This window comes from Etheostoma cragini, chromosome 2 (assembly GCF_013103735.1).
Source record: "Etheostoma cragini isolate CJK2018 chromosome 2, CSU_Ecrag_1.0, whole genome shotgun sequence".
In the NCBI taxonomy this organism is placed as follows: domain Eukaryota; kingdom Metazoa; phylum Chordata; class Actinopteri; order Perciformes; family Percidae; genus Etheostoma; species Etheostoma cragini.
The window spans coordinates 28,320,622-28,334,422 of NC_048408.1; the positions used below are offsets into that span (position 1 = coordinate 28,320,622).

The following is a 13,801-nucleotide window of genomic DNA, read 5'->3' on the forward strand; positions in this document are numbered from 1 at the left end:
GGCTGCCAACTGTCACGCATTGGCCGTGAGACACACGCATTTGACTGGTTTCACACGCGCACACGCCACACCCCCGATGTCTCACGCTGAAGTGTCAACCCGGTCGGTCAAATTTCTGAAAGATGAGTTTATCAATAGATCTACCTGTTGAGCCACTCGTGATCGACTAGTTGTGCTTTCAGAGACTGTGGGGGGTTCAAGAGCGCTCCCTGTCTGTGGAATTTCGAAATGTTGCAAAATGAGAACATTTTTTTCACAAGCCATCCCAGGTGCATTTGCCCGGATCCAGGTATTAAGTGTCCTCTCTCTGTAACAATTGAGGTGAGCAGCGCGGCTGGTAATGTAGCAGCTTCAGTTCATTTTAGCGGAGTCACTCTGCTGTGGGGGGGCAGTGACATGTTGCATCCCAAATGGGCCTCTGTGTCTGTCAGACGGTCTGAATGAGATCCACTATATCAGCGGAGCAATAACATGCACAGCAGACTATATGACAACTCTCCAAATCTCGGACAACAGAGATGAGAGGAGTTATATTTAGAATGTGCACGAAGTTGTAAACATGAGCGGAAATCTGATTACACACATTTGAGCTATAATATATATATATATACACACACACAATACTTAAACGTTGGGCCACTATTGTGCTTCTCTAACCTCGGTGCATCTCTAAATGTAACTGTAAATAATTAATTCAATGTTTCATAAAATGAACAACAGTCTTTATTTTCCCAAAAAAGTGAATACAGTAAGTGTGGCACAGAGGATGAGGGCCTAACATTACTGAACCTTGGCACAAAGGTTAAAGGATTAGAATTAATGTAAATCAGTTGTTCTCCTTCTTTAGAATTTCAGTGGTCTTAGTTTATCCCTCAACATTAATTTAACTTTGGGTCCCTGGTCCCTACACCAGGGACCCCAAAACCTGTTCACCACAGACCCAAATCTTCTCAGCTGATGCTACTGTTATATTATGCTACTTTCTCTTCATATGATTCATTATGTTTGGCCCTAGGGAGAGCCCCATCCCCCCACAGCTAACAAATCCCAATTTAAACCCTGAATGATAATGATGGTGAAAGAGCCAAAGAAATTTCTTTGTATGTGGCAAAATATGGGTTGCCCCCCCCCCCCCCCAAATCTCACTCCATGGTTTGGGGGAAAGTTAGCAGCTCTGATATACATTTAAATTCATGGTTTGTTTGGTCTTTTGTCCACAGTTTAAAAATGTAGATGTTACAATGATTCATGGTCTATTTTTGTAAAGTTTGGTCCCGGGGAGACACCAAATTTCTCTTTTGGGTCTGGAGCTGAAAAAGTTTGGGAACCACTGCTCCAGAGTAAATTAAGGTGTTTTTCTTTGTTTTTTTCAGAAGAGATTCACATTGTATTTAATTTATTGTATGCTCCTCTCCTCTCTCTGAGACAATAAAACATGTCAGCAGATAAAATAATGTACACAGGAGGTATACAGCATCAATAAACTAATCAATAAACTGTTTCTGCTTGTAATAAAAACGGACGTCGTCTTTAAAGATGCCTCTCCTCATTTGACAATGAGCAGACGACAGATATGAGGCTATTAAAGACTTCATTTCCTTCCTCTTTTGATCATTAATATGCATGAAGAGCTAAATGCCAGTACCCACAACATACTAAAGTTGTTGTACAAACTATTAACTACTTAATGTTGGCACCAAAGCGGTTTTGCTGCCAACATTTTTGTTTTTATTAATGTTTTTGTGAGGTATCCAACTTGTACATTGTATTATTATTATTGTTATTAACACCTCAATTGACGCCGCGAAAATAGAATTAAAAAAGAGAAGCGAAAAACGTTTTTATTAGCTTGACCACAGTGTGACAAAAAAACAAGAAATAACAGCACATATGTGACATACAGTATGTGACTGTTAGTTTGATGCTTCACTTGACAATTGTAGTGCATATTAGGATGGGAAAACTCACCTTTATACTGTCATGTTCAAAGAGATGTACTGCAGTACTTTGGGCTCTTGCAATATCAATCTGTCCTCTGAATTTACTATAACGTATCACCTTCATGTGTCATACTCTTGCCTTGTGTGTACCCTTTAAACTTTAACTATAGATCCCTTGAATATTATACGTTTTATTTCATGGACTAGGTTATGTGGATTTACTTTATATTTATACCCACCCTAACTATATAATAGCTTTAATCTTATGCTTTACCAATGTATAAATAGTTTTAGTCACTCCAGGCACCAGACAAAAGGAATTGGACAGATATTTGGATATTTTTAAATATTTTAGAGGAACAACCCCAACCTTCGCTTCTGACATGACAATCAATAATAATAATAATAAATCTCATAAGCCTTATTTGATAGCGCCTCAGCTGAACTGAAACTTGTTCTGTTCCTTTCTGCCCAAGGAGCAAGCATCGAGGAGGGATCTCCGAGGAGCCATGAGTGAGGACAGACGACGTATTCATGTGAAGATTAGGAGGAAAGGCCGTCTCATCTCTCTAAAACACCTTTCCTTGTATTCTCTCTCCTCCCATGATTTCCTTGCGTCTCTTACGTGTCTCCTCGGTGAGAGGGACTAAGACGTGAGGAAGTGACGCAAGTGGAGGAGTCAAGGAGGCAATTTGAGGTTTTTGAGATGCACATATGGAGGTAAGTAAACCGCTAGCACTGCTAGCTAAGGGATATCATCACAAACCAATAGTGTCAGCAACCCGTTTTCATTCCCAGGGCGTCTAATACTGATGCAAAAGGGAGGGTTCTGCATGCCGCTGCCTGGGCTACCTAAACCGAGAAACTCTGATTACGTCACACACACACACACACACACACACACACACACACACACACACACACACACACACACACACACACACACACACACACACACACACACATTCTGTGCTCAGGACACCAAAACGTCACTATGTCTTTACATAGCAAAAATGTTTTTTTCTGCTGTATTAATACTTATAGGACTTTAAATGAAATTTGAGTCTTTAGTTCATGACTACTACACGATTTATTTTCACTTCACATTATTAACATTCATGATTTTTTTTCTCCAAGTCTTACCTTCTTAACTTGAACTATTAAAGAGTGAGGGCCAAGCTTTAAATCTTCTGGTAGTCTATATCCTTTGTGATCCAGTTCTGGATTGCTCCGGTGCTGCAGGAAGTTTCACCAGATGCATGTATTTTCCGTTTCCTTCCACTTTCTTTCCGTTGGAATTTTAAATACAGTGGACTATTGTTGACTGCTCCTCAGATCTCTGCAGGTTGAACCCAGACAGCTAGACCATCTGTTCAATCTGAGTTTTCTCTTGCACAACTATTTTGCAGCGGCTCTGTGCAGAGTTTAGCACCGCCCATGACAATTCTGATTGGTTTGAAGAAAGGCCATTTAACCAGAGCATGTTTTCCTCCCATAGCAGAATGCTGTGTAAAGTAGCCAGACCTTCCTTTGGAACACTTTGGGGGAGGGTCTGGCAATGCAAGACTAGCCTGCTGGTAATTAACTTAGCCCTTTTGTTGAGTTCCTGTCAAAATTGAAAATCATCACTTTTGTTGCCGCTTTTTATCAATGTTTTTCCACTTTTGACGTTTTTAACACTACGTAACACTAACTTATTAACTTTAGTTTTACAGTTATTTTTGGAATTGATGGTCAATGAACCTCATTTGTAGGAAATTATACCTAAAGTTAGAAAAGCAGAAATTTTGTTAAACTAAAATTAAAGGAATGGACTGTATGTTGATGGATAATCACAGACTGGAATATGTCAACATTTAGTCCACAATAATATGTGAGATTTGGCACTTAGCGTGTGAATTTCACTACCGGATCAATAAGGTCTCCTCTTTATCAACTTTAATACATCATAGATTATTCATAATATTTTGTATTATGTAGCAAAGTAAAGCTATACAAGTAGATATTTAAAACGTACGATAGGCAAATAGGAGAAAATGAAAATACTCAACAAAAACTACCATACAGTTGTGTTGAAGTGCAGCATTGTTGTAAAATGTTTGTAAAGCACTTGAATAAGAAATGATTATTGTTTAGTTTAAAACTAAGGTTGTCTAATGGAAATGGTCAATTATACTGTGATTAAAACTCACTATTTACATTATTTACACTACCTGATTTACAGCTGATATGTGAAAAGGTACATAACCTTATTTGTTTAACAGAAATGTATTTTCACTGCGAACCGTCAAAGGAAGTGCTTTTATTTTGAAGCAACCCACACAGAAGTTCTCTGTTGCGTACTCTTGCTAGCTTACTGAGATAAACGTGAGAAGCTAGATCCAAAACATGTTCGTCAAGCTTAAAGGAGCACACCGACTTATTGGGACTTTAGCTTATTCACCGTATCCCCAGAGTTAGACAAGTCGATATACACCCTTTTCATCTCCGTGCGTGCTGTAACTCTGTCTGAAGCCCCCAGCGTTAGCTTAGCCTAGCACAGATGCTGCAGGTAACTGGTTCCAACTAGCCTACTGCTCCCAATAAGTGACAAAACAACACCAACATGTTCCTATTAACATGTTGTGCTTTGTATAGTCACAGGGTGTACAAATAACAATGTCACATGAGACACAGCCATCTTCTAACTGCATACCAACTGGGAACTATATTCTCAGAAAGGCGAAGCACCGGTACTTCTGCTAATTGTGCGGAGTGATTTGCTCGCAGCACCTGAGCAGTCCGGTCACGGAGCAGAGAGTTTGTCTGGAGTTTGCTCCGAGTTGGAGTAATAGAGTCCACAATTACTAGATACTAAAAGCATATTTTACAATCATGGGTGTCTGCTGCGACAAGTAACAGGGGAGACCAGATCAACCATGATTATTTTTAGGCAATTGGCGTTTTTACTCTAATGTACATAATGTTTACACTAATATACGTGTTAGATTGAAAATGTACATTTTAAAATGTTTCAAACTATAAAAATTTTTTTTTTTTTACCTTTTCCTCTTATTGGGCCCCCTATAGTGGCTTTAGACACATGATTAGAAAGCCTTTGCCTAAATCCAGGTCTAATGACGGGATGTCATGTAAAAGCAGGTATGTCTGTCTCTGATACACCAGATTATCAGGAAGATCCCTAACACCAAAAAGACACCACACAAGGACGCAGATATATGTAAGAGAGATTCTACATGTCCCAGAAAGCATTTCATATCCCAAACAAGAGTTTGATGAGGGGCCGCCTTCTCAGAGTAAGATACAAATGTTACTCAGTACGGACATCTAGTGGAAGCAGTGTGGACTTACAGACTAGATCTGAATATTAATTTTCCCTAATTCCCTTTTAAAATAGCAGATTCTACATTGGAATTTCCCCTTTCAGCAAACTGATACATTACTGATAACATTTAGGCTGCATGTTGTACAAGCGTTTAGTGAGGCTATTCTAACCTATGAATATATAATATTTTCATAATATACAACATTCAAGCTTTCAACATAAAAAGTAAACATGACAAAGAAACTGTTTCTACATAATGTAGGTGCAACTAAAGAAAGGAGTCCTCTCTCAAGCTGCATTGCCAAGATCTTTGGTTTCTTCTAATCATATTACATAAGATTGAGTGGGTGGAAACTATTTATTGGCAGACCCAGGCTTCAGTTCCAGATATTGGGACCTCTGGCTTTAGTCGTACAATGGGGCTGGGTTTCCTGGAATACAAAAGACAAACAACTGCTGTTAGAGCGCCTGCAAAGACGCAGGCAAGAGGAGGAAAAGTGGATGACAACCAAATGAGGGCATAAAGGCCTGTGAAGACTGGACTCACATTTGTCGGGTGGCTACACAAATATCTTACACAAATCATGATCACAATCTATTGCCCACATGAATACTTTTACATGTTTGTTGAAGCTGTGCATGCTATAATCAAACAAACAAACAAATAAACACTGTTTTATGTGCCAGATGAGTAGTTTTACGTTAATTTTATTTTCTTCTAAGAAATTTGAATTCAAATGTAGTTGCCTGCTTGAATTAAGCAAATGAAAATAATCACCACGTAGAAACAGAAGGTTAGGAATTCTGGTATCCATGTTTTGGGGGGGTTTTGTAGACTGTGCTGTATAATGCCGCTGGATCCACTCCAGTTTCCTGACCACTGTTTCTGAGAGGGGGGGGGGGACAAATGAGAGGATTCTAATGATTTTGTATTACATTCCAACAGTGATCATTAAACTAAACAAACATTTATCGACTATGCAGTTAGATAAAAATAGATGTAACTATAGACTTAACAAAATCTGAACCATTCTTAAGACAACACAAAACATACACTCATATGCACATTCATTTATTAGTCACTGTGGTCATTTCCTCTCTCCATACTGGCCGTGAAATGATCTCTTCCCAGAACTCCAGGACAAAATCCACAGTTCTCTCTGTTTATTCCCTCTTTGCACTAACATCCCTCCAACTGAGCTCACACATAGGCCGTTTTGTACTAAAAAGACTGTATCCTTAAAATATGTAATTTGTGTTTGTCAGACTGCTGAAGGTCATTCTTATCTTCAGCTGAAGACTCATACATATTTTTGCATCAACAAGCACCCTTTTTGAAGCCTTTCTCACATGGCTTGTAGTTATGATGAGAAGGGACTACTATCACAAGTATGGACAGGAGGTTATTACAGAGATCAATAGTAAGTAACAGTTATGAAATGTATTGTAATTTAATTTCTATAGCTGTAATCTGAGGTGTGACTCTACTTTACAGTTTATAAAGGTTCAAAGTCAAGGCAATGGTTTTTACAACCTGATCTCACAGAATTCTGCATAATAAACACGGCCCCTTAACTCAAAATCTGGGTCAGTTTCACGGAATCGCAGAAAATTCCGTGATGGTGTCAAGGAAGAATTTTCTGAAATTAACACGGCCCCTTAAAAGTCTGTGATGGGCACACGGAAGAATTACCTGAAATTAACACGGCCCCTTAAGTGGGACAACAATGGGTTGAGTTTAGGAAAAACAAGACGGCCTTATACAGCAGACGTGTTGGGTTTAGGAAAAGAACCACAAGTTGATTTTAGGAAAAGAACCATGACTTGGGTTTAGGAAAAGAACAACAAGTTAGTTTGGAAAAGGACAACGGGACTGTTGGGTTTAGGAATCGTGACACATGGGACACGATCTACTGTCTCCTGGGTGAAAGTCCTGTGTTGTTTGACCCATCCTTATCAACCTTCCAACAATGCCTCCCATTTTTGGGGCTTTCATACTACTCTCTACCGTTGCTATGTCATCTTCTCATTGACTTTACTTTGGCATTGTTTTCTGTTGTGGCCACACGGCATGCACCAACACCTAATACACTGGTAACATGGTTCATGATCATTTCATGGAATTCTGTGAGACCAGGCTTGCTTTTTACTAAGATCAATTTCATGTGTTGTAAGGTTACCAAATATGGCAAGGCAATCCATCAGTCATGGTAGCAAGTAAAGGTTTAGATAGATAAAGAAACACATCATCTGCATATGGGGAAATTGAATGGGTTTAATGGTTTATAAATGGTACTTCAAAGCTCAAAGCTCAACTTCAAAACAAAGTCGCAACAAAGGTAACACTGGGCGCATCTCAAGGGAAATATGTAAAAAAATAAATATGTATATTTTTAACTAAAACTGCACTATGTAGGGCAAAATAGCTGCTGAATACACTCACTAATCCTTGCCAATTCTTAGTAAAACGTCTAGAGAACTCTTATAGAACTGTAATTTCCATCTTCCATTCCAATGAGGATAATGTTCCTGTGAGAGGAGCTGCTCACCCTGGTGCAGTGCTGCCACTGTTGAGTTTGACAGTAGAGTACTCCACTCTGTCCACCTCCTCTTCCCTCTCGGGTTTTTGGGCAGGAGCAGTTATGGTGTTGGCGTAGAGAGGATCTGTTTGTTTCTTAAAGAAGTTGACACTGGCATAGTGAAGGTTATCCTTTGGCTCTGCTGGTTGGTTCTATAGACAATTAGGAACACCTGTAAATCTATGTAACTGACACTCTGACAAACAGCAGTTGCAGCAAGTGTAAAAGAAAATAAATGCTAAACTTTGGTAAAACTTTTACGCAGATCTTCAATCAGCATTTTTAGTAATTCAGTTACTCTAACAAGGTGAAAGGTCTGAAAATCAAACGTTGACATACTAGGGAAGAAAGGAGCTGAATCCGCACTGAATTAAAAAGCAAGGGCCAATATGTTGTCCTGACTAGACTACTATTTTTCCAATACTGTGTTAAAATGTGGAACTCTCTTTTGTACTGCATCTCCCTCACCTGTGCACTTTTGTCTGGCTTCTCTGTAGGCTCAGGTGGCATCTTACGGGCCCTCTTTTTCCTTGTTGGGAGAATGAATCAAAAACAATAGGACAAATTAATCAAGTGTAGAATTGACTATTTCAAATGCATTTTGAATGGTCCAATAAACAGTGAATTACTGCTCACCTAATCCATAGCAAGGCAGCGATCAGTATGACAACTATTAAAATGGCACTGACTGTTCCAGCAGTTATTGATATCCATTCTCCTGTGACATGGGAACCCAACACTGACAGACAGGATTAAAGGTAAGGTTAATATATTATGTTCTTAACACACTTTTAATCTAGAAGAAATTCTAAGAAGCTATTAGCATAACTTTAGCTTAACTTTAGCAAGTAAGCATATAAAATTAGAACATTATCAGCTGCGTTGTGGAGGTTACCATGCTGCAATGTTAACATTACCTGTTAGTCAATATCGACTTATGTGTAAGAGACACAAAACAATCCCCACTATGGTAATTAGGTAAGTTAAAAACATTTTGTTTTCAATTTTGTTCAAGTGTTCAAAAGTTTAACAACATATACATTAAAATGTATGTTTGTTTGTTTGTTTATTGAAAGACAACATTGTGTGCTGTAACTGCTCTTGCACCCTCATACAATGGGACAGCTACCACCACAAATAGATTTTCAATTCTTTGGGAAAAATTGTATACATATCTTGAATCCTAAGAGAGAACAAGATTTAAGAGAACTTAAATAGTATTCTTACAACTATTAGGTATGTTTAGTTATTTCAGGCTATAGTCTAATTAAAAGGAAACTCATCAAAATCTGTCTACAGGTGTCATTTGGGTCCGCAGCATTTGCGGCTCAAAAGAACAAGTTTAAACTTAACTGTGAGTCCTCACAGGACAACTCCATCCCACAGAATCAAAAGGCAATGGAAAGACTCACCAGACCTAACAGTCAAATGTAAGGTGGCGCTCTGACGTCCTCTTCTGTTCTGGGCTTCACAGGAATAATTCCCACTATGTTCAGCTCCTCTGAAGTCAGTGATGGTGAAGATCTGTCCTGATGCTTTTGGTGAGTCTTCATTCTCCTTGTACCAGGTGTAGTTAGCTGCTGGGTTAGCATCACTGCTACAGATCAGAGCCACTGAACTGCCCTCCACTATCTCAGCAGAAGGACACACTGACACAGAGGGACGCTTTGGACCATCTGGAAACAAAATAGAGAGACATTCAGTTATATCAGAATGCATGATATTGATGGACCTTTAAAACACAAGGAAAACATTTAACTTGATCTTCGTGTGGCTTACACTGGACATCTATAAAAAGAGATGAAGAACTGTTTTGTCCAAACTGATTCTCAGACTTGCAGTGGTAGTTCCCTCTGTCCTTAGAGCTGATGGAGGTGAAATGATAAACACCTTCTGGACAATGAGGCAGTGTTTGGTTCTCCTTGTACCAGGTGTATCTAGCTGCTGGGTTAGCATCACTGCTACAGGTCAGAGTCACTGAACTGCCCTCCACTATCTCAGCAGAGGGACTCACTGACACAGAGGCAAACTTTGGGGCATCTGATGGAAATGTGGTAACACAAATTAACCATGAAGGGAAGATGTTGCTTTACAGCCACATATATTCAACTTATGACAACAGTGACTAAAACTGCCCCCTAAACATCTTCTACAGACTGCTTAAAAAAAATAACAAAATTACCATTCAGTTTATTTTGTTTTACTCACATTTGACATTAATAAAAATGTTTGCGGATGTCCTCCTCCCCAGCTCGTTCTCAGCTGTACAGTAGTACTGTCCAGAGTCAGAGGACAGGATGGAGATGAAGACGAGCTGTGGTCCTTCACTGAGAGGTTTTTCTTTTTGATTAGGAATCTCCTTGTACCAGGTATAATTAGCTACAATATTAGCATCACTGCTACAGGTCAGATTCACTGAACTGCCCTCCATGATGTCACCAGAGGGACGCACTAACACAGAGGGAACATCTGGAGCATCTGGAAGCGGGGAAAAAACCCGTCTGTGTTTAAAAGATCAGGTCAAGTTTAACAGTGGATGTTCATACATTATGCACAAAGTTTATATATTCCCAAATTGATACATTTGGTATAGTGTGACCAAATATGAACGGGTAAATTTCTTTTCAGAACTCTGCACCAAAATGATTTATTATTTTATTGTTTTTATTCAGGAATTCAACTGTCATGGTACTGTAAATAGGATGAGCCCAAAGTGTTGGTCTGTACAGTTGTGCTGCATGCAGCCTGATGTCTGACCCCCTGTGTGTGAAATACCAAACTCCTTTCTACATTTATTACTAAACGCTTTGTTTGCATCACGTAAAACCGCAGTAATCCAATTTCCCTACCCAGTCCTCCAGGTATTTGCTGAGATGTTTCAGTTTTTTTTAGTTACGTGTTCACCGGGTCCCGGGACCCCAGCCTGAGCCTCCATTTCAACATTGAATGAATGAAAAAAAGCAATGTGTGTTTATCAAAATTTACGCCTAGATGCCTATGTAGCTGTCAACGGGAGCTGGCTGCAGGACGACTCAATCACCATGAACAGTTTTTAATATCAGAATAGAAGTACTCAAGAGTCGGCTCTTGAGACTTTGCTCAAATCTTATGGACAATTAGGGCAGGATTCGGGACAACTGCTTGGATTTCGGGACTGTCCCAAAGTTCTCACCACGTCTGGTCTGGTATAAATTTGGTTTATGACGCAGTTAAGAGAACTCACACAGTGAAGGAGTGTGGTATATTTCCTGTCCCTTCAAAGCACAGGAGATGCTGTCTCCAGGATTCAAATAGGCCGTGTAAGAAGAAGCTTCTCCAGGAACTTTCTGTCCATTCTTGATCCAGGTGTAAGAACTGCACTTGCTATGACAACTCAGCTCTGCTTTGGTAATAGACTGATTGAATGTTACTTTGTTCACCTGCATCTGGGGAGCTGAAAATGCCAAAAAAAGCACACACATCCATGGTTACTAGAAACACACACATCACAAGTCCAGTAACTTAAAAAAGTGTTTTAATTAAACTTTTGATAATCAAATCAGTTAAGATGATAAACTCACAGTCTAGATGATATAATCACAAACAACTGCATATCAAAACACCTTCCCCTGGACTAAAATCTTCTGCTCTTGTTCAAAACATTTGGAAGACATTCCACGTCTGTTTTCTGGGTTCGGTTTTTCAGAACATTTTCAACAATTTGATTTTAAAAAGTGGTCCCCTGTATAAATGACACCTACTGTATGAAGCTACCACACTAATGGTAAACATGGTAATTACTATACTGGCTAAAATCAACAACAATTTCAATGTGAGCATAGACTTAGGCACCAATATACTGTACCTATGTACAACTTGACACAGCTGCTAGTATGGCCGTAAACTGTTTATACAGTTGTTGTTTGAATGCCATTTTAACTTAAGTTGACAGTCAGAGTAGTACGAGGTAAGCTACTCCAGCGGTACTGAGCTGAATCGCTTCAGAGTGAAAGTTCAAAGTACAAGAAAGCTAATATATACAATTAGCTTGGCTTTTTCTAACATGCTCAACATTTAATACTAAATCAATAAACCATCATGTTACCTTTGACAGATAGTTTGACTCCCGGTTCACCAGTATATCTTCCACCTTCTTGGTTTGTTATGAACCTGAACTTGTAATTAACTGAGTCGCTCTCTCTCAGGTCTGAGATTCTCACAGTGCAGTTTTTGTTGTTCCCACAGTTATACTGCACACGGTCTTTGTAGTCCAAGACTCCTTTTAGATCCACACCATTTCCAAGATGCCAGAATGATTCTGTAACTGCTATTACAGAGGGTGGGTATGTGTAGCTGCAGGTTATGTCCACTGTTGATCCTTTAACAGCACAGATCTCCTCAGAGGTGTAAGTCACCCCCCAGCTATCCTGACCCTGTATCACTGTAACACAGAGCACAGCACAAAGCACAATCAGAAAGCTGAATTTGTGTAAAAGCTTTTCATTATCTAAATCTGCTGGAGAACTGAACTACATTTCCCAAAATGACTTAACCTTCATCCCCGACCTTTTGCTCAGGGGTGGAGCAGTAGAGCAACTCAGGCCAACATGCATCAATGTAAAAAGTAAGCCTGTACTGTATGTTGTGAAAATGTTATATTCCATTCGGTAAAAACTCTGAACAAGGCCTTGCTCATAAGTTATAATTTGTATCATAACTTGTTACAGTTTTCCTTCTTGAAGATGTAGCTGCGTAAACCTAGCTTGAACCAACGTCTTATTTCTCTATCTACTCTTACTTCATCTAATTGAATGGCGATTGTTAGAAAATGTACTGTATGTATTCTTTTACCTTAAACGTTATGCAAATTAAACCTTTAGAACATTGTGAACTGATCCCTGCTTTGTGTTGCTAGGTGCCCTTGAGCAAGGCACTGTACCCCCCTAACTGCTCAGGGCGCTGGTCCAGCTGGCAGCCCATTCACTCTGACATCTCTCCACTTGTGGATGATCAGGTCCTGAGCATGTGTGTGTATTTCAGGCCTGTGTGTAGTGGTTACTATCAAACTAATTTCCCCACTGGGGATCAATAAAAGTATCAATTATAATTACCATATAAATTATTATAATACCTAGCCCCTAACTCTAACCTACAAACCACAGAACAATCGTAATGATCATGTCCATTAGTTTAGACTCTTTTTTGGATCATTTTTTGACATCCGGTTCAGGATGCATGGTTATAACAGTTTTTGGATGTGTAAATTTACAAGTAAAGGTCATTTTGATGAGCCAGAACCACTTCGGACATATAGCCATGTAACAGGGCATACAAATCAAATGGCGTTTTTCCACTGCTGGTAACAGCTCGCCTCGGCACGCCTCGGCTCGCCTCGGCCCATTATGCTTCCATTTCCATTGCAGATTGAGTAAAGCCTCAGCGTGGCTGGTCACTATAATCCCACGTGATGACGTCATTTTCAGCGCGACTCACAACAGCACGTTGGCAACCTGCCGCAGCCAGAAGAAATGTTTTTGTTGCCAAAGAAGCTGAAGGAAGCAACAAAAATCACCGCTGAAAAAATCCGGAGTTTGGGAATTCTGACGGAGTTCAGACGTCAACATGACGGTTGTTCGCCGACACAAAAGGGTAAGTTAAGTTTCCTGGTAACGTTAGCTAACATTTGCATGTGTTCAGCGTCACAGTCAATATTTACCAAAGGCTATATAAAGTACATGAACTTTAGCAACCATGATTACACACCAAAACATGTTTGCTGTGTACTGTGTGTGTTTCAGAGCATTCACGCTCTGCAAAATCGCCGCCGCAGACCGCCTGGTGGGCGATGGCCGACCGGTGAGATCTGTGGTTGTGAAGCTGGGCTTCGTATAATCTTTATGAGAGTCATGGAGAGATTTATGACGACTGGGATGCATCTGGGCCAGCAGAGCCGGGGGGGGGACACTGTCACGGGTTGC

General features: G+C 39.8%; 1 protein-coding gene across 1 annotated transcript in view; it reads right to left on the reverse strand.

Moving 5' to 3' along the window:
- LOC117951942 (hemicentin-1-like) overlaps window positions 1-13,801 on the reverse strand; it is a 119,445-nt gene that overhangs the window by 27,949 nt on the left and 77,695 nt on the right. The window contains exons 22-24 of the mRNA XM_034883948.1: window positions 12,044-12,264; window positions 11,068-11,281; window positions 10,053-10,322 (exon numbers count right to left, since the gene is read on the reverse strand). Coding sequence (XP_034739839.1) covers window positions 10,053-10,322; window positions 11,068-11,281; window positions 12,044-12,264 — 705 coding nt within the window. The remainder of the gene's footprint in view (window positions 1-10,052; window positions 10,323-11,067; window positions 11,282-12,043; window positions 12,265-13,801) is intronic.